The 22,647-nt window shown below is 37.0% G+C and overlaps 1 protein-coding gene across 1 annotated transcript in view; it reads right to left on the bottom strand.

Annotated features, from left to right (window-relative positions):
* Positions 1-1,755: 1,755 nt before the first annotated feature.
* LOC112055538 (innexin inx1) overlaps positions 1,756-22,647 on the bottom strand; it is a 48,267-nt gene continuing 27,375 nt past the window's right edge. The window contains exons 5-8 of the mRNA XM_024095709.2: positions 12,984-13,141; positions 12,250-12,444; positions 10,453-10,614; positions 1,756-9,802 (exon numbers count right to left, since the gene is read on the bottom strand). Of these exons, the coding sequence (XP_023951477.1) occupies positions 9,745-9,802; positions 10,453-10,614; positions 12,250-12,444; positions 12,984-13,141 (573 nt within the window). The 3' untranslated portion in view covers positions 1,756-9,744. The remainder of the gene's footprint in view (positions 9,803-10,452; positions 10,615-12,249; positions 12,445-12,983; positions 13,142-22,647) is intronic.

The raw sequence follows: 22,647 nt of genomic DNA, 5'->3' as shown, positions 1-22,647 counted from the left end.
TTAGCGCAGGAATATTTATGGTGGCAAGACCCTTTTTATTATGTCATTAAGAGAGCCATGCCGAAATAGCTTACCGCCACTCCTTTGGCATGAAAGCCCGTGGATTCCATGGATTATTGATTAAAAAATAGAGTTAATAACCTCCTCCTTTTTTTGAAGTCGGTTAAAAAGTAACTAATGAGTATCTACTTCAAACGAGTTTTATAAGAAGGCCTGTTTTTTAGATGCAGTGCTTCATGGATGGCGCCCCCCTGCTACATGGTGGAGGACCCCTCGCTGCCTTACCCGGCCTGCTGCCCTGCTCCACGATGCCCATAATACCATGAGAGATTATCAAATAGCTTCTATAATAAAATGTTAATTATACTTCCCTTGGCACATCAACACATGTAAAGCTATTATTTGTTTATTTAGTTTTTTTCCTTTTACTAATATTTCGTCGTCATCAACCCATATTCGGCTCACTGCTGAGCTCGAGTCTTCTCTCAGAATGAGAGGGGTTAGGCCAATAGTCCACCACGCTGGCCCAAGGCGGATTGGCAGACTTCACACACGCAGAGAATTAAGATAATTCTCTGGTATGCATGTTTCCTCACGATGTTTTCCTTCACCGTTTGAGACACGTGATATTTAATTTCTTAAAATGCACACAACTGAAAAGTTGGAGGTGCATGCCCCGAACCGGATTCAAACCCACACCCTTCGGAATCGGAGGCAGAGGTCATATCCACTGGGCATCAACACATGTAAAGCTATTATTTGTTTATTTAGTTTTTTTCCTTTTACTAATATTTAGTTAGTTTTTTATCATTAGGATTTTTTATTTTCTCTAATTTTAGATTGTTAATTTTGAATGTTGTAATCATCTATAATGAGGGAAGAGCGATGGAAGTTGCGGCACGGTTTATACTACTGCAACTTCCATCACATTAATTATTGGGATTTACACATTTATTTTTTTGGATTTTTTTTTTTATTCTTTACAAGTTAAATTAGCCCTTGACTACAATCACACCTGATAGTAAGTGATGATGCAGTCTAAGATGGAAGCGGGCTAACTTGTTAGGAGGAGGATGAAAATCCACACCCCTTTCGGTTTCTACACGACATCGTACCGGAACGCTAAATCGCTAAGTACTTAAGCTTGGCAAGTTCGTTGATGTCACTCCCATGATATGCGGGCGACGGGGAAGACTGGGAAAATGTGCACTGGAGAAGCATTAAAATCATTTGTTAGGGTATGCAGAGAGCAGTGATAGCCCAGTGGATGACCTCTGCCTCCGATTCCGGAGGGTGTGGGTTCGAATCCGGTCCGGGGCATTCACCTCCAACTTTTCAGTTGTGTGCATTTTAAGAAATTAAATATAACGGTGAAGGAAAAACATCGTGAGGAATTATCTTAATTTTCTGCGTGTGTGAAGTCTGCCAATCCGCTTGGGCCAGCGTGGTGGAATAAGGCCTAACCCCTCTCATTCTGAGAGGAGATTCGAGCTCAGCAGTGAGCCGAACGTGGGTTTATAACCGAGGATATGCAGTGCTTTAATGCATGTATGAAGTGCACGCCATTGGTCGACCAACACTACGCTATCCGGTGCCGAGTCTATTCTATCTATTGGGACTGGGTTTGGGTCTATTGGGACCCCAACCTGTACCTACTGGTATCAAATAGGACCACATACTGAGAAATTGTCAGCCCTTCTAAAATTAAGTACATCTAGCTATCGGTCTTTGGCAGGGTACAATAAAACGACATAATAAAAAAATCAATATTATATAATTCGCTTTCAACTGAAAACCTTATATACGTTTAAAAATATCATTTTAATAACCTAAAACATACAGATCATAATAGCTCTGTCACAATAAATAAAGTATTACAAAGTCACTAACTTTTCATCAAATAACTTGCGGTTCTATTAATAAATCAATCAATTAACTATTTATTAATTAACTCACGTGTCTCATGAAAAATACAAACGACCACATTATTGTGTGTATATAATATGGTGGTTACTATTTTTAGACAAATTTTAGTTTGTTGTCAACCATGTCCAGTAGCTTCTATAACCAATAAGTTCTGAGGTGCTCTTAGTGAAAATTACCGACGAAAATCTAGATTTTTCTTAACACTTATAACAAAATACTATAACCGTATATACTTAAATAAATAAATTTATCAATAAAACCGCAACAAAAACGATCGAAATCATCGAATTGACAATATACATTTCACTAGCGCTATTCAGTAACGATGATTTCATAACTCAACAATCTGCCTCCCTATCACACATATGAGAGAGAGAGAGAAATAAAGAGTCGCACTGTCGAGTTACAAAAAGCATCGTCAAAGACTAACGCTACACGTCTTTACAGTTGAGTTTTGTTCACACATCTATGCGAGTTCCTTAAACAAAATAAATGCGAGCATTTTATAGTCTAACTTAAAAATATATAAAAATAGTGAGCGATTGGATATTCAGTATTTTCATGAGACGTTCTTTAATGACGAACCTTAGTTAACGTCCATATCTCTATCTATCTATCACTCTGATGTAATGTGAGCCACCTACTGTAAGCAAGCTCCCGTAAAATGCCTAAGATGCACAACGAGATATCATAATACAAAAGAGAGACAAACACATGTCGACAAATAGCAGCGGATTCGTAAATATTGCTCTCTCTCTTTCGTCCCATCACAAAAAAAGAGAACGTAAATTTCGATGGTGCCGCTATTGGTCGACTTTTTATCTTTCTGCCGTTTGAGATTATATGTCATCGTCGGCATCGAGCCCAGTGGTGTGTACAATACATACTTCATAATGTATGGTCAGATTGGTGTAAACGATAAGTTCAACATATTATAGACCTTACATTTGGTAGACTTAAAATGCTCCATCGACGTATCTCGTGAATATAAGACAGACAATTGTATAAGACAGATATAAGACAATATTGTCGACCAATAGCGTCTGAATCGAAATGTCTAATTGTCTATAGGAGATATCACGCATATTAGACCTAATGGACGCTCTTCTCAGAATAGGAAAAAAGCTCTCTGTTAAAACTGTGACCTATTGATTTAACATACATTTGAGCAATATATTAAAAAAATCAGAACTAAAACAATAAAGATACGAGTACACACGAGAATATAAAAAAAAACTACTCAGCCGTCAGCAATGGAATGATTCTTTTAAGTTTTTGCTGACGACTTTCCAAAAGCTCACTATAATTGCAGTTTTGCTAGATTTAAAACACCTTAAACAATGAAAATAGGTACGTCGTATTAAAGAAAACTAAAAAGTATATAATCTCTTTCCAATGATCTTACATTTAGTTTTCCTAATCTGACAAAACATATTTAAGAATAATAATAATTAATTGGTGCCAATTTGACTGTCATCTCACTATTGACAAAAAGTCGTTTAATAGTATCGGCAACCAAATTATTTTACGAGTATAACTGGTGGTCATTTGACAGTACTTGTAGTTCCCTGCATATTGTCATTTTAGCTTTGATGTTATACAACGAAGTAAGTGATGATCGCTAAGTTGTACAGACACAGTACAGAAGAGCATTCCTAGCACATAGGCGTATCAGGGGGTTTGAGACGTGCCTTTTTATTTTTATTCTTTACAAGTTAGCCCTTGACTACAATCTCACCTGATGGTAAGTGATGATGCAGTCTCAGATGGAAGTGGGCTTACTTGTTAGGAGGAGGATGAAAATCCACACTCCTTTCGGTTTCTATACGACAGGGTGGTAACTAGCCACGGTCGAAGCCTCCCACCAGCCAGACCTGGACCAATTAAGAAAACCTCAATCGGCCCAGCCGGGGATCGAAACCAGGACCTCCGTCTTGTAAATCCAGCGTACCACTGCGCCACGGAGGGCGTCAAAAAACCACCCTAACGTCGTCCCCACCCTAGAATGAACCTGTGGCAACCCTAGGATTATGGACTACCGATAAAGAATTCTATTAGGATACTAATAATATTAAAGTAAGTATTATAGCTTGATGTCAGTGGCCAGGTCCCCCATAGAAAATAATCCTAGATACGCCAATGCCCTAGCAACGATTAATAAGTCGAAATAAACAACGAACAATTCCTGGTTTCAACCTTTTTATATCATGAATCTTGGATCCTTGTTAAATAATCATCTTCACAAAGTTCCAAGACTCCGATATTGTAAATGGTCTGTTTTGCACAATTTTGCCAAGAAAGTTATCGTTTACACTGTAAATGATAACTGTAAACTTTACAAGTAAACTATATACCCATATCAGCCGAAAACAGCACAATACCGTGCATATAATTATACATTTTTTTTATTATTACACTTTCAATCATCACAAGAAATATTGACAAGCATACCCAACATATGAGATGTGATATCGAGATGCAGTGAGATCTTATTATCTTCCAATAAATTTTATCTTGTTATATTCTGATTCTGGTTATCTTGTTAAAAACAAATTAATTTGCAATATTATTCGAATTTCTGCTGATTTTTCGGTAACAATGACAAATGAAAACAAATGTCCACATAAAACTCGAGATTTGACACAAATAAAACTTAGGACCAGGTTCTCAACTTTAGCCTTGGTCGACAATCAGCTGCAATTATACAAACAATTACTACTTCAGTATGGGGAACCTAATAAGATCCAACTGCATTGCATGATCAATGAAATGACAACACATGAGAAAACTTAACAAGTTCTCGATAAGAACTACTAACGCTTAAAAATGGATTTATAATTTTGTAAAAAATACATCCAAAAAACCTCAAAATAGGAGGCGTACATTTAAAAATGAACACGTTTCAGGCATTTGCTGTCATACATAGTATATTAAAGTTCCAATAGATCACGCTAACAACGCGAGTTCAAAAATTTAAAGTTAAATACACGCAACTATATAAAGTTACATAGACGCATTACGTATGGTAAATACATTTCAAAATTACCACATGGAACAAATTAAATGATATCTATAATATATAAAAACCCTTGCCTACAATAAGGGGGTCTGAATAAACATGATCAATTTTAACACCCAAAACTGTACATTCTTCTTCTTCGTTGTTACACTCTTGACAGAGTGGTCGTGGTCGTCATTTGGGCAAAGTACATAGTAGAGCATAAATACAGAAGAAAATGGGCTTTTTTAGACATTTTAAAAACCCGATAGCACAAAACTCACCCCGATTGATCGATATACAATCTATGTACTTTCTAATTTCAGGGTCTAACGCCACAGTTCATTTTAGTCAAAATCTATTCATGTTTTAAGGTTATATTTACAAAGCTGATTTGTGACAGGATAAGAAAAAATTGATTGTCATACTAATCCTTACCTTATACACAATTCCCATACTAACTCTAACTCTCTCATCATGCTCGCTTCTCAACTCTACCTTGTATACATAAGGCATTACATTCCAGTCTACACTTCTTAATCAGTCCCAATTCAGTTATGAATACAATAATTTAGTTACATTTAATAAAAGTAGTACTGTTTTACCCGAATTAAATCACGTTACGTATGCAACTACTTTTATAGCTTGGCAACTTCGTTCTTAACACTCCCTATGTTCGGCGCGGGCCGGGAGGAGTAAAGCAATGAATGAAAAACCCACGACTGATGCACGTCACTTCCACGCACGCATAATTTCACACCCGCACAGTCTTTCCCCCTGTCGCCCGCATATCATGGGAGTGTTATCAACGAACTTGCCAGACTACAGTTAAACTTTCGTCAGTGGACAATACAGTGAGTCCACATCACCGTTCCGCGCGAGAGAGGACTTTTAGCGGTTGTCCCGTTGATACGTTAATTTAACCTATAATTATTAATATTATTACAGTATTTTTAGAAATTTGTGCCAAAAAAATAAAAATCATGACCTTTCAAGAATTATAAAACATGTATTTGTATATTATACGGACAAATTGTTAAATTATACATACACTTTAGTAAACAATTATAATATACGATATGCATATATAACAGGCTAATGTCTTTTGCGTAGTGTTTATTCACTAAATTATTGGCACTTGCAATTAAATATCTATGGAAAGGGTAGGACTTATAATTACTTTTGAATTAGTTTTGTACAAAATCAGACATTATAATTTAAATCGTAATATATAATACTTTACATTTAAATGTAATAAAGGACGTGACGCAGGACACTGTACGAACGTATGTTTATAAGTCAGCAATTATTTCAAAAGCTGATTTGATCTGAATTAGATAAGGTTTTCGTTATACTTTAAGACGGTTTCTATTTGTTATTCCTAATAAAACATTATTTTTAAGAAATTATAACATCGCCACGTCCCTCCACGCGTGAAGCCTCAGTTAGGCACATCTGTGACCTTAAATTCAAACATTACCAAATTATAGCGTATACAGTATTCTTAAACCTATTACCCTATTATACAAATAAATTGAGAAATACCCTCGGAAAATTCTACTAAATACTTAACGGTAAAAATTCATATGTAATGGCAACACTGAAAATATCTTACTGAACGATAGTTGTGAAATTACAGGCAAATCGTATAACTCAGTCTTCATATGCGCGGTACAGATATATTACGACATAGGGAAGCATGAAAGGTGCGGAAGGCAATACGCCTGTTAACCAGAGACACTGGTGGTTCTTTAAATATATCTACATCTATGTAACTCAATATAGACATCAGTGCCCGCCCTGCCAGTTACCACACAACTGGTCAGTTCCTGATAATGATGGTCAGTAATGATAAAGATGCTTGGAGGTAATTGGATCGGCTTGCGCCTTCACACAGGAAGTAAAACTATAAGAAATTGTAATATTATTTGATTTTTTAAAAGAGCAACTGTTAAGTTTCTCGCCGGCAGAACATGCCTTCCGAACCGGTGGTAGAATGGGCCTTTAAAAATAATCAACTTTGAAGTTTCTTGTAAACTAAGCCTCCTTTAAATAACTGAATTTTGATTTTTTTGCACCTCTGTACCGCGCAATCGAAGACTCACTAACTTGATTTGCCTACAAATTCTAACTACTACGTATCTAACTCATTTGAAGCGTTGACAATAAAAGTTCTTACTTTCATATGCCACATAATAATATTTTTACTCCTCAATGGGTTTAATGTAGCATTAGCTAGATAATACCTTCGTTCTTCACCTACTCTCAAATAACTTTTGCGCAAAATTGAGTTGTATATTATAAAATGTTAATAAAACATATTGCATAAAACATCAGGTCCCTCAAATTTTCGAGATTTTTCTTTCTAAAATGTATAAATAGTTTGTCACAGTATTAACAACCATATTTTATACTAATCAAGAGATTTTTAGAATTCGAGACAAGATTAATAATTTAAAACATTAAATTTAAGAAAAAAGACACCAAACTACATGAGACAAATGGTGATTTGTACACCAACTTTTAATGTAATTGGTCAAGGATCTCTAAAAGCAAATGATATTCTTATATATTAATCAGAACTTTCATCATGAACGATTTGGTACGAGTATATGCACCTTTTTCATGATATTGGGTATATCATTATTAAAGTAAACAAATATTGCATCGTCAACATATTCCATCCATTTAATTTAATTTATATGGCCGATGATTTTAAAAATCGTCCATATAAATATTAAATAATCGACATGCGTGCCTGGTCTTATGTCAGTTAACAAAAAAAATAGTTTATCAGATAAAAATGGCAGTGCAAGTCATATTTATTACCCTAATTAATTACTTACATTATAAAATATTCGAAGTCGTGGAAGACTTCCATATGTATAGCCACAGATTACGAAAGAATGGTCGAGCCCTTTTCTCCAATGAGCAAGCTAATATAGTCCTTAACACCATGGAACAAAACTTATTATCAATTGCAAATCCAACGTGATATATTTCTTTTTATAACCGGCCTGTTGGTTTTAGACTTTTTAAGCTTATCCAACTTTAGTAGCGTGAACTTTTGAAGGATTTTCTTGCTTTCTATGAATACTTTCTGTTGTCTATTGCCCCATATTTATGTACCAATCGGTAACTTTTAGTAATGGCAATTAAATTAGGAATATTCAGCTTATTCTAAACATTGTTTTATTGCTTCGTCACATCATTCTCCCCTAGAGTGATTTCAGTTTCAATCTATCAATGAATCTTTTATTTTTTCAAATCGAAACTCGTTATTTAATTGAAAGGCATGTAGTACCAAGATTTCGATTGACATACTTTCATATCATACTTTCGCTATAGGGGTTCAATTACACCAAACGCAACCAATAAAATCAGATTTGTTCCATAATTCCTAGTCAGTATTGTTAGTAATTTTAAAGCGCAAAGAAAAATTGCACGAGTATCCTTAATGCTTCAATTATCAGTCGTAAGAACATACGAATAATAAATATAAATCGTTACTGCTTGCCAGTAGTAATAAAATCATCATAAAAATTAATAACAAGTTTACTTTGCCATTTTCCTCAATAATCTGACAAATCTGTCAGTTAGCTCAATTCCAATTCACTCTGAGATAGGCCGTACAGACAGACTACTTTAGTATTTTATTCGAGTACGAACAATTTTTGGGCTGTAAATCCAAAAATTGGTCCTACTCTACTAAAATACTAAAAGTAGTCCGAACTAGGCCATACAGAAGCATTTTACGAAGAAATTAATTCGACATTATTCAATAGAAACGATAATATTAATTAAGTTTTTATCTTCTATAAAGTTTTTTTGATGAATTTGTCAAAGAGGTATTTTTCAGTCACACGGAAATTTGCAAAATAAAATTATTATGGTACTGAAAACGAGTTTCAATATGGCTACAGTATCAGAGAAATCCATGCTAATTCAAAAATGTTTTTGTAGAGATTCTAAAAACGAGGTTCAATTTGGCTACGTTTAATTTTTGCGGACTGTGGCAAAGAAAGCGTCCATTATATACTGCCTAGACCGCACACATCGCGATGATATTTGCGCGAAAATATTCGCGACACCGGAGCGAATTGCCTCTTTTTCCCTCAAATGGAATATTGGTGAGGTTTGTTACACAATTGACGGTAAGGTTGAGGCCAAACGAGCGTAATTTTGTGAGTTGTCAGTCGCGTAATTTCTGCTACATTCGATTTCATACAAAAGTCCAGTTCCTGACACACGGCGTCGCAGAATGAGTTGTGTTTCGACTTACATGCGAATTTCTGCGACCGAAATTATGCGACTGACAACTCACATAATTACGCTCGTTCGGCCTCACCCTAATAGTACGGGATTCCGCGATGAGTGTGACCTATAGACTTAAGATGACCAAGACATATCCTGAGATGCGAGAAAGACAAATATCGATCAATAGCAGCGGAATCATAAATATCGCTCTCGCAACATTTGTTGCGTTGGACTGTAACGGCCACATTTATAAGCATGTATCAATATTTAAACATCAATTTTCTTCTAAAGTAAAGTGAACCTAAATACATAAAGTTCTGTTTACTTAAAAGAAAAATGAGGTTTAAACCTTAACCCATGTTTATAAGGAGTGATATTTGAACTCCCCACTTTTGTCGGACAATATATCTTTTTCCCTTCTCGAAATATGTCGAAAACACATATTAGACAAACTAGACCGTGAACATCCGCGCAGTGTATAAACAGCATGTCGCAGCATGAAGGTACGGTGTACGCACGCGTCAGTCGCCCACGATGGCGATGCGCGCCTCCTTGGCCGCTCGTCACGCGCGCGGTCCGCTCTTCTCGCCCATTCGCTTTATGAGCTCGGAGATTAGCTCTCTGGAATCATTTTGATTATTGTTACTATTAATCTGTCATAGTCCCGAGCAAGTGTGACATGCACATTGCACAGACTAAAAAGGTTTAGTTTCAAGGCACTTGAAGGGTTAAATGAATGTCATTGTAGCTTTGGATACGATGGAAAATAAATTATTAATTTTTAATGTCTTACGTAGACTCGAAAGAGAACCGATTAGATTTTTTTTTGTGTATTTATTTGATCTGTTACAGAAAATAATCGAAAAATCTGAACTGGTAATTATGTTAGCTAGAATTTTCTGATGGAAAGTCCAGCAAATCAGGTTAGTAGATAAAAAAGTCCTCCATCCCTTCAAAGGCATCTTCTAAATTTTGGTACTGACGAAGGTGGAAGTGGTCCAGGATCAAAAGAATTTGGAGAGATAGGAGAGACCTCCAGAAACAGATTTAGTTATGACATAAAATTTAAACTGTTTGATCGTTTTTGAAGGTTCCTCCGATCTTTCCAAATTTTTCTTTTGATCCTAGACCACTTCCACATTCCGATGCGTCAGAAGACTTCTTTTATCTACTAACCAGATTTGCTAATCTTTCACCTAAAATTTTGGCAAACAAAATAACCCTATACAGATTATTAGACAATTTTTCGTCTGATGCGTATGGCAACTCACCGGTATATGAGCGGGTCCATGTTCCGGGCGAGCATGTACAGCAGCCACCAGTCGCCCACGTCGGTGCGCCGCGACACGATCACGGCCGTCTCCATGGCGATGGTGCGCGAGCGCGCGTGCAGCAGGCGCGGCCGCACGGACGGCACGCAGATTATTATCAGTCTGCAAGTAGACCGCTGGATTACACAAGCGCTCAGTGGACACGGGGTGTTTAACACCTACCTCTTTGCCATTAGAAAGGCTCCCCATGAAAAATGATACTTCTGCGGAGAGGAGGATAGTCCAAGGCACGCTTTATTTGAATGCCTGGGATGTGCGGATTTCAGAGCAGAGACCCAGGGAGCGGAAGAGTTGAGTGCGCAAACACTTGTTGCTCGCATGTTAGCGAGCGAAGACGAGTGGAACAAATACGCGAACATGCTCCGCAAAATAATGGTACGGAGAGAAGCAAGAGAAAGGCAGGAGAAGGGAGAGTATGAGAAAAGATACCTGATCGGTCAGCACGAAGTAATGCTAAGCGGTTCCGTGCTGATCGAAGAGTTGGGGAGGTTATTTTAGTCCGTGCAAGTCGGACATGCCCAGCCTTCCGGCAGAAGTCCGAAGGTATTTTTTCCTTCCAGAAAAAAAAAATAATAAGAGTCTGCAATTAACCAGAACATTCTTCAGTATTTCAAGGAGCATACGCAGACAACAGCTGAGAAAGATAGGAGTGACGAGAGAGCAGCATGAGTGTTCAGACGCGCGTATTGCCCGCAACTCTCTCTCCTAACTAGGACGACTTTGCGTTATCATCATCATCATCATCATATCAGCCGATGGACGTCCACTGCAGGACATAGGACTTCTAAACATCACAATACTGAGCCATCTACATCCAGCGAATCCCTGCGACACGCTCAGCTAACTATGTGCCCCACCCATTGCCACTTCAGCTTCGCAACTCGTTGAGCTATGTCGGTGACTTTGGTTCTTCTGCGGATCTCCTCATTTCTGATTCGATCACGCAGATACTAATAACATAGCTCGTTCCATCGCCCACTGTGTGACTCTGAGCCTTCCTAAGAGGCCCATAGTTAGCCCATAGTTAGTTAGGTCGCTAACTATGGGCCTTTGCGTTATAGGGCTGTGGAATATGAGGATAGAGATATCGTCACACAGTCTACAGCCCTGTACTCAAATACGTCATTGTTAAAAAAACTCACCATCTAGTATATACTTAGAACTAATCTAATAGTCTAGACTATTTACTTTCAAAAATAAAACGAATAATCATTTTGTTTTAGACTTTACATCTAAATTGTACGTTAGAAATAATTCACCTAGTTTTTTATCAGTAACTAACTGCCCTTAATTACTGTTTAGTGTTTACTGTCTAAAGAGAAATGTAGCTTAGAGATATCTTTCGTATACACCTGATAAGGTGTTATGGATTGCATTTATCTTACAAAAAGTCATCTCTGCGTGGGACTGAATTCATTTATGAATTAAATATTTTTATAGCGTATCAACGAGCATGAGATCTAGAAGAACGTGAAAGGACGAAGACGTCTCTAAGAGAATCTGCTGTAAGACTCTGATCTTTGCTTAAAGAGACGAGACTTTTTAGCATTCATTAATTTTGGCGGCCTTCCCAATTTGTAGATGTTTCAAATAGGATATAATATTTCGGAGACTGTACTCAGGAATTGTTCGACGTTGTATCTCCTTCATGCCGTTCTATCGCTGCAGTATCGCTTATCATAAGGCGTAATTGCAGGCAAGCGCTAGCCTATAACCTAATAAAAAGTGTAACGTCACCTGTATATCACGAGCAGCACCAGGATGAACGCGAGGATGATGTACCAGAACCAGAGGAAGATGTACGTCTTCTCATTGACTATGTTGAGCGGCAGGATGCACAGCGAGTCGTGCGTCTGGATTGTGCCCGACGCTCCGTACTTGTGGAACGTGCACTTGGTGACGCGCGGGAACACGTAGATCATTGGATCGAACCTGAAATTGTTCCATTTACGTATAACTGCTTCGTTGGTTCTGGGTTGGTTGAAGAGGATTAGTTTAGCACGACAGGAGGTCCGTCTTTTGGGTTGAGTTTGGCTTTATATCCTTTTAAAAGAAATTCTCAGTAGCAGATTATAGTTGAAACATTGGTAGCTTAGATTTAGAGAATTGAATTGAACTGTAAGTATTATTATTAGCGCATTCTGGCAATAAAGAGAGTTTGATTTTGAGAGCGCGTTGAGCCGTCGATCCTGGTCACGAGTATTGAAATCTGACGGTGATTGTTTTAGTCGTACATTATTACCCTAAACTTGGCAGACACCAACGAGTTTTCGCTCTGATTGGAGCTTATACCCTCTCTTATAGGAGAGAAGACTTGTTACCTACTATAGATCATAAAAATGGTCCAAGATAAAGAAAACCCAGAGATAGGTTAACTCTAGTAGGTAATCACTCTGATGATGTAAAAGTGACATGACTCTTTTAAGCACTTGAGCAGATAGATAACTTATGATTAATTAATGATAAAATACCTTTCTTCTTGCGGAACTTCACTATAGCCCAGCACCCGGGTGCCGTAGGAGAAGAACTCGCCGTTGAAGAAGGAGTCCATCATCCACAGCTGCAGTACGATGTTGATGAGACAGAGCAGCTCACAGCCCCAATACCTAAACGCGTATAGTTTGTGCGTCTGGAACAAAAATAATTCAATATTATTAAAGAAAAATAATTAAAAATAAATCACGTAAATTAAACTGCTTGACGTACAAAGATGAAATTGGGCAAGTAGTTCTTCTTGCTCTCTTTAAAGTTGTTGATTTTCTTGAAACTACAATTTACAGGATATCAAAGAACTGAAAATTTTGTACGCAATTGTGTTGACATTAATGAGTTGCTATGGTTAAGCGTCACCACCCAAAAACGAGCTGCAAAAGGTTCAAGTTACAGACCGCGACCTATACCATTTTGAACTACACTGAGACCATTTAAGATCAGTGTCAGATACAGTATCTGTTGCTAGACGATTAAACGCAACTGGAAGCCTGTTCTTTGATAAACCTGCTAAGACAATGACACCTTCAGAACATAATGGCGCACACATCGCTTGCTCGTCATCGGATAACGCAACCATGCGGGTCTTACCTCCCACTGAGTTTGAGGCGTTGGCAACTGAAACCTAACGATATCCTCTTTATCACGCAATTTTGACGGCCTACTACAAAACCCACGCCTTCATCCTTATTGAAGACGGGGAATATAGAGCTTAGACCTCACACGTGCTACAAGTTTGATGCTTACAGAGTGATGTTTCTCTTCAAGATCTTTAAGCGCCGTATAAGCCCAGTGGATATGACTTCTGTATTTTCGGGGATTTGAGGGCCATAGGTTAATATTCGTTCCGGGGCATACAATCTTTCAGTTATGAGCATTTTAAGAAATTAAATATCACGTGGAGGAAGACGATGACATAATGATACCTAACTCATTTATCAAACCGCCAATGTTCTTCTAACCAAAATATTTACATTGCAGACGAGGGAGAAAAAACCTGTAACTCGAAGGTATATTTATTAAACAAAGGTATTCAAAGTTTATGGGAAGCGGTGTATGCAAACTTCAAGGCGACGTGTAGTGTAACATCTTATTATGATAATTTCGCTTTGTTTCGTCTTAATGAAATCCTTAATGACGCATAGTAATTAAAATTAGTGTGTAAATTCAATTAGTAGTTTGTCTCAACTATATTTTATTAATGATGCGAAAAAAAAGAAGAATGTGTAATTTGCGTCATTTTTGGTTTCGAAGTGCCACTTTTAGATCTAGTTATTAGATAAAAATTTTGAATGATAATAATTAACCTGATATGACGAGCTTTCATCTCTCCTTATAGGATATATAAAGAATATGGAGCTCTAGACCCACAATGTCACACCAATGCGAGTTGGCGGGTATTGTTAAATATAACGACCACCAACAGATGTTAATGATAACGATCAGGGACGACGGTTTAACGTGCTCTCCGAGACACGGGGATGTAACACCACCAACTTCCCTTCTCCGGGATGAGAAATTAAACTGGCAATAGAACTTAGAACTTGTCCGTTGATAAATAATCGAGAGGAAATGAGGTATCTTCTAGTAAGAAATACTTTATTCCTAATTTCCTTGTATTGCTAATGGAGGTGGCACTTTCTAGAAACCAGCTATGTAGATTAAAAGCCAAGCTTCCATTAATTCGCACACAAGTGAATAAAACATTAAGCTCCCGAGACTATTCGAGAAAGCGATGTAAAAAACGTTTAATGGTAGATGCACACTAGCAACTTGTCACCAGTTTTTAAATGAAAGCAGATACACACTATCATTGCAAACGACACTATTACCGTTTGCATTAGCTACGTGTAATATCTATTTAGTCGAAGTCGCTGGATGCAAGCTGCTCAGGAAAGTGGTATTTGGAAGTTGGTACTTTGGCCTATGTTCTGTCAGTTAAGACTTAGGCTTCCAGTCCACCGAAGCGGAGCGAGGCAGCGGAGCCGGAACGGAGAAACGGAGAAATATTAACCAATAGGATTGCACGAAATCTCCGCTTCTCCTAAGTGGACAGGGACTTGCGAGCTAGTTTAAAAATTCATATAAAACCGGTAAGCGGAGCGGGGAAACGGAGCGGGGTTAAATAAATTAAATTAAACAATTATCTATTTAACATAGTCTGCATATCCGCTCTGGTAGACAGACACAATACGCAAATCCGCTCCGCATTAGTCCGTTTCTCCGCTACGTTCCCTCGCTCCGCTATGATAGACAGGCGACCTAAGCCGGGTTTTACAATTCTACTATACGCGAACGAAGTTCCGAAATGTCTCCTAGTTTTGCAATAAACGAGATTGGATTAATTCGAATCAAAGCAACCATTTATTGATAGTTGAAGGTGAAAAGAGTTTAAGCCCTCTAAAATAGTAACAAAAGAGAGCCACTAAAAAATAACTCAATGGCTTTACAAGACCCCAACCATAAAAGATCTCTGTTCTTTGGTTTGGAATTATCGCGAGGGCAGGCGAGTGGCAGATGCCAGTGTCCTTTTGTAGCGACGCTTGCACCTGGCACTTTTTGTGCTACCCCACTATAGTCTGCCGCGATTGACGGACGGACATCCCGTACAGTGAGCACACACAAGTTTTATCTTGTGAAGGAAATCCAGAAAACGATGGTTACATTTTAACAGGAATATATTCATATAAATAATACTCAGTGCATGTTCACAAGTACATACATATGGATCGACAGAACCTTCTCTTATGAAATCGGTTAAAAAAGACAGCAATTTAGCAACTGCTTGTGTGGTCCAGGTGTGTTAGTCTATGTGGTTTTGAATCACGAAGTCGGGCTACAAAATAGTGAGTTTTTCTTTATTAGAAATATCAGTAAAATTTTCAACCGGGAGTTGTGAAATTGGTTGCTATACTCCGTGCCTCGGAGACTACGTTAAGCCACCGGTCCTGTTCACTTTCATTAACATCTGATAGTGGTCCTTGGAGCAACCTGGTGGGACCGTGCATAATCGCAGAACATCAAAGCTTAGTTTATATTATGTGTGCCAAAATATAAACGAAGTATATAAACAGTCATATCAACAAACTGTACGATTGTTGCGTGTACATCAATGGAACCTACAATCATATTTTGCATGCTATAAAGGCTTGTCACTATAAAAGTATGAAATTATGAATTCGCTTAGCCTATCATAATGCGCTTGTTTCACGCATCCTTAAACTTTGATAGACAAACTGTAATTTATAATGAGGATTTCTATTAATATAATATGTATTTCCATATACACTGGTATTACAAGAAAACTTCTATTGCAAACTCCGGTATCATAGCAGATTTTTGTATCCTACTATTCTAATTTATGGATTTAAAAATGATTTTCTTATTTGGTAAAAGACTTTTTGGTTATGTTTATAGATATTTTGATTGTAGTAGAAATTTTACAATAGCTTGGCAAGTATGCACGGCGCCCTAAGTTTTCAAGTGATACTTCAACCCAGCCCTAGGTATAAACCTTCTAAAGATTGGGGGCGAGTAAGTACCTTGTGGGACACCCACGGTTTTTGCTTATCACGCCGCATCCATTATGCCGGCAAGAGCGCCCAATTTCGTAGACTCTTATACACCCACTACATGTACTTAAGATTCTGTGATACTGTACAGACTAATGCAGCCCCAATCCCTTCACATTTTAGGGAACACTAAACAGCGTCTGTATAACACTATAGATTTTGTTTATACATAATTTGATACATAACTATGTAGAATTTTTAACTCATTAGTTATTAGCAATTCACGTCCTTGACAAACCTGAGTAACTTTCGTTATGAAAGGTTAACAATTTCTAATTACTTTCCTTAAAAGGCAATGAAACATTTACGTTATGTTGTTAAAAACAACGAAAAGTCTTAAAATGGCTCTTAAAATTAAAAAGTAAAACAATTAAGACAGAAATAAAACTGTACTTTCACCAAAGGTTCGAGAAAATTAATAAAAGAATTACTGTAAAGTATTTACAAGTTGGTCTTGACTAGAAATGTATTGAAGCAAAAACTTTACTTTAGAATGGAAATAACAGGTTATAAAACTTTTTGCGAAAGGCAATTTCAGACCCAAGATGTAACAAATGGCCAGATGTTTTTGTTGCCAGCGCCGTTTTTGCAGTGGTCTTGTTCCAATCCAACAGCTACCATTGATGCTTCGATATAAGATATGTCATAATAATAATACATAGTGAGTTTGATAATACAGTTTGTATTACAAAACTCACTTATTATATATACGAGTATATGACTTTTAAATGCCCTGAAATAGTAACTTATCGATAGTTTCCTAGATTATTGATATACGTAGACACCGTCATGGTGTTCCAGTTCTAATTGTAACATAGAGCCAATTAAAGGCTGTTTAAGAAATTCTATTGGGATTCGGTTTTTTAAATTAAGAAGAAGATTCGTTCTGGCACAGAACAGACAAAGCAAGGGGGCGTGGCCCGCGTACACCCGGGTGTGCGGAACTTCGCAAGCGTGTCTGCGCATGTACTAGAAGTCTTGTTTTGTTCTGTGACTAAAGGAACAAATAATATTCAACTCTATAGTAAGGGTGACATATTACATTTTTCAATAAATATTAAACAGCCATTTGGGTCACGCCCCTGGGTACGCTGGTTTCAATACAAAGAATTGACACTTTATAAATCTATAGTATGTTAGTAATTAGGATATAATTTAATATGTTAGTAAAGATTTGGATTTGTTACAAATTTTTGAAGCAACCAAAAATATTATTGTTTAATTAAGTATTGTCTTTAAATCTAAGTACATTCCGATTTATTCCCAGAACTGTAATTTGCTTTATTACCGATATACCGGTAAGGAATATTACACTAACATTCCTTACCGTAGTTTGAAACCTTACTTGATCATTGATATTAGCAGGATATTTGCCTTCGATATTAGCGTAATTCAATCTGACAATGGCACCCGGCGCATCGGCTTACATTCCATTCAAAACACTATTGAATTCCAATGCCATTTGTAAATTGAACTCTGCATTACTTCGGCAACCAACTCTACCTAAGTTTCAATTATCATAATGGTCAACTTCATCACATGCATCCATCACACTAAAATTATACACGCGTTTTGCGTGTTTGCGTGTGTGTATTTTTATTACTCCTTTACGCTACTGAAGCGATTTGGCTGAAATTTGGAATGGTAACAGATTTTACTTTGGATTAACACATAGGCTATTTCATTCAAGAAATATCAAAGGTTCCCACGTGATTTGTGAAAAACTGAAATCAACGCAGACGACGTCGCGAGCGTCCGCTAGTGATTTATAAAAAGTGTAGTCATATAGATACAGTATTACACTTTTGCGCCAATACTTTTTCATGAGGTTCATAATCATTCGTATACAAGGAAATGATTGACACGAGTCATTAAATCAATTCCACGTCGAGCGTTGACTCCCAACGACACATGGTTTACCGTTATAGCGAGGCAAAAAGTGGCCACGGCTAGCCTCTGGAGCTGCACTGTAGCTTTAAGGGAGATGCTTCATCAGTGCGTTGCGTTGTCGCAAGGGATCAACATGCGCCACACCACGCGCACTAATCCATTCTCAACGATGGACCGAAACAAGAGAAAACACTGTCGCAACGGAGCTCCGAAGGCGCAGCGCAACACTCTTCCCCCCGCTTAGTATAATCGTCCGTCGAACCGTTGAAATGTGGGAAGCGCTTTGACGCTTTGATGTGCAATGTCATTTAAAATACGTACTCGTCATCTTGACGCTGCGACGATGCAACTCAACGCAAAGCACTAATGAGGCATCGCCCTATTGCGTCGTAACTTACCTACATGATAATGATTATGACCATAACTCATCATAACGTAAGACAAAGTAAGCACGACTTTGCGGAAAAGACACGCAATTGTTTTGATACAATACGAACGTATATTTAATCATTTGGACGAGCCCTGCGTCATATACTTTCGTGATGACGATTATGACGCAATATACACGTAAAGCAAAGTGGGCACGGCTTTGCGGAAAACGCAAGTAAATAATTTGAAACATATGAATCATATTTATATATGATTCTAAAAATAACACAACACACCTATCGTTAATGTGTTTTGATATTTATTCAGAAGCAGATGAAGAAGCCAGCAGAGACGATTGATCTGATTAACCAGTGGTCCACATTCTATATAATTAAAACGATTATATAATGCAGGTACGAGTGTTTTTGGTTTACCGGTTTCTACGAAATACTTTCCGTAACTACACAATTGTCTGAAGAGTATTTTAAAAATATACATAGAAATCAGTGTGTAACGGCGAAATGTAGCCTGCAGCTGCTGTCTGTAGTCGGCTACGAAATGTACCATAGTTATAGGTGTCTACATATTTGCATCATTACTATCGGATGCATCGTATTAAACGCATTACTTATTTTACGGTAAATTCGTGATCGTACATCATACGATGTGGATCAGTGGACGCACTTATAAGACTTTGTATACAAAGAATACTACGTTTGAGGCGATGCGTCCGATACGTGCGATGCGGATATGTGGACGCTTATCATTAGACAACAAACATCGAAAATCAGATTGTCAGTAACGCAAAATGTAGCTAAATCATCATGTATTATGTAAATAGAATTCACTAGTATGATAAAATTTTAGAAGAAATATCCAAATCAAAACAAAGGAGTGTTTTATGCAAGCAACAATCGGTGTTTTGTACACATGATTGTACAAAACTGTATTTTGCATAAATTTAACTATCGCAAAAACAGCGACAAATGCCATACAAAACAAAAGCTACGTGAGAAATACAAAATCCTGCAGCACTTGACAACGGAACAATTAACATAAAACAAGTCATCGGAGACAATCGGATGAATACACGTGGCCACTTGAATGGACCGCATGCTCGAGTAAGCACGTAAGGCGGAGGGAAACACGCGTGTACATATAGAACAATATAGAATAGCAACATATGAATGACAATGTGTGTGAACTAGAAGCTATGCATTGTTCTTGCAAAAGTAATTTATAATATGCAATAGTCATTCTTCTATTTAGAAATGTACGGTATCGATTAATGTAAATTTATTTATTTATTTTATTTTTATTCTTTACAAACTAACCCTTGACTACAATCTCACCTGATGGTAAGTGATGATGCAATCTAAAATTACACAAATCAAGACTTAGCGAGATGAAAACAAAACCAAACACAAACCAGGCTAATTAAGGATATAGGTGATAATGACCGGGAAAATATTTATTATTTTAAAGCCAAGAGTCAATCAATTAAAACATTTGGGAGGAATATGATCTAATTCCTTAAATCAAACCAGTGCTGGTTGCTAAGCAGATTACTCATAGAGATGATAATTTAGAAACACATTTCTACTTTGCTAACGCTCCTTTAATTTTACACGCAAACGCGCCTGTCATTCACCCGCACCTTATGATTACAATCAAAGCCCAACTATCTTCTGAATATTGAAGTTCTAATACATTATGTTAAAAGTGAAAGAGTTTCGTTATCCATTAAAATGTACCATTTGAGAAAAGACTTTGAAATCAAAATTATTACTGAAATAAAAGCTCTCGAATAAAAACTTAATGCACTGTACTTAATTCTGAGTAAGAACGTACGTGAGAAACCGTAGGGCACGAAACCGGCCGGAATAATTATTACTATGAATATGAATAATGCAGAAACAAAACTGTATGTCACAAAGCGCACAATACCAACACCGGACGTTATGGCAACTGACAATGGCGAAAAATATTTGAAAGTAAATGTATGTATGGAAATAACGAAGCAAAAGCAAACTATTATATTTTTCGCCACACTATTATCATAGAATGAAAAATAATGCCATGAAATAATAAAAGATGATGTAAATTTTCCTATTCAAATCTATCTGGTAATATGACGCAAGCAAAGACCAATAACAAATTGTTATTGACTTCTACAAACATCTAGACAATTAAATCGAAGATTGCATTAAATTGAGATATATTTTTGTGATCGTTTATTGCATTACATTAATATGTATGTGGATATTTTCAGATTTCTGAAACGAATTAGACGATTTTGTTATAATTTTGCTTTTTGAATAAGATTTAGATAGTTTTGATCGAAACACAGTGACGATTTTGTTAAAATTTTGCTTTTTTAATAAAATTTAGATACTTTTGATCGAAACAAAAATTGGAGGCAGAAATAAGTTGTTGGCGACAGTACTTTCCCTGCTCTGACACAAAGAGTTCTACTTTGACTAGAGATGAGGTTATCTATACTAGTAAAGAGCAAAGATTAGATTGTTTGCATTGAATAGGCTTTGAAAATACTGAACCAATTTGAAAAATGTTTTCGCTATTGTGGAAGCTAAACTATCACCGAGTGTTATAGGCAAAATTTATCCCAGTATTTCTGAATTGATCGCATTCAATAAAATGATAATAACTATAACAAGGCAAATTAATATTAAGGTAATGTGTGTCGGTCAACAGTATAGCATTTTCTAGCTTCTAAGCAAAATGAGCACATCGCTCGTCCAGATATTGTTCACTAAAGTATGTCAAGAAGACCCACTAATAAACAAGGTAAGGGTAATAAAACTTAAGGATATTTAGCAGATAAAATTACAACAGCAGCAGCGCCGACCTGTACTTCTAATAAACTTGATTAATGGAAGACTTTCGAAAGCCTTGATAGGGGAAAATTTCGGGGAAACAAACTAATTTAGTGACTCAGAACCTACAGCTGTCACCAGATCGATATGCACGGAAAAGCCGGGATAACGAGTGACTACGTGCTAAGCCAAGTTTGTTAACTGGAAATGAGTAAAATGATGTAATACTATGAAAAGTACCTAAAAGATATAAAATAATGTCTACGGATTATGTGAAATAAAATAATAAAACCTTCGTACCGTAGGTTGAAGGATCACATGGAATTTTATTCCTATTTCGTGGTATGAGAATGTGGCAGTTTTACTTTTCTGACGAACATTAACTTGATACAAAATATTTTGACGAGTTTATTAAGAACATTTTCAAAAGATACAAATCTTTGATAAATGAATTTCGATCGTGCAACACACAAAAAAAAAGTGAGTTTAATTCCGGAATTTTCAAAATGTATACTACTGTTCGAAATTAATCTCCTAAACGTTTAAAATATGGTAAAAGTTAGTAAAGAAAGTATCAAAGAGAGTAGACAAAATCGTGCAAGTTAACCAGTATAAACGAGCAACGGCTAACTTTGTAGGTTTGTGTATTGCGTAATGGAGCATTGAACGTACCGCCACTGGGCAATGACCGGATACAAAAAATCCACAGGGCAATTTTGGTAAGTACGACGCGATCTCTTTTTGCCACGCTCCAATGGATGCTGGTGAAAAAACTGCGATCGAAAAGCGAAATCTATAATGATCTTAAATTAGGTATAGCAGCTTTTGTCCGTAGTGCTCGAGTACGAATCTCCTCTGAGGATGAGAGAGGTTAGGCTAATAGTCCACTACGCTGGCCCAATGCGGAGAAGCAGATTTCACATACGAAGAGAATTGAGAAAATTCTCAGGTAGGTTTCCTCACGATGTTTCTCCTTC

Source organism: Bicyclus anynana, chromosome 4, assembly GCF_947172395.1.
Source record: "Bicyclus anynana chromosome 4, ilBicAnyn1.1, whole genome shotgun sequence".
NCBI classification, from domain to species: Eukaryota; Metazoa; Arthropoda; class Insecta; order Lepidoptera; family Nymphalidae; genus Bicyclus; species Bicyclus anynana.
This window is presented reverse-complemented; position numbering and strand designations above follow the sequence as displayed.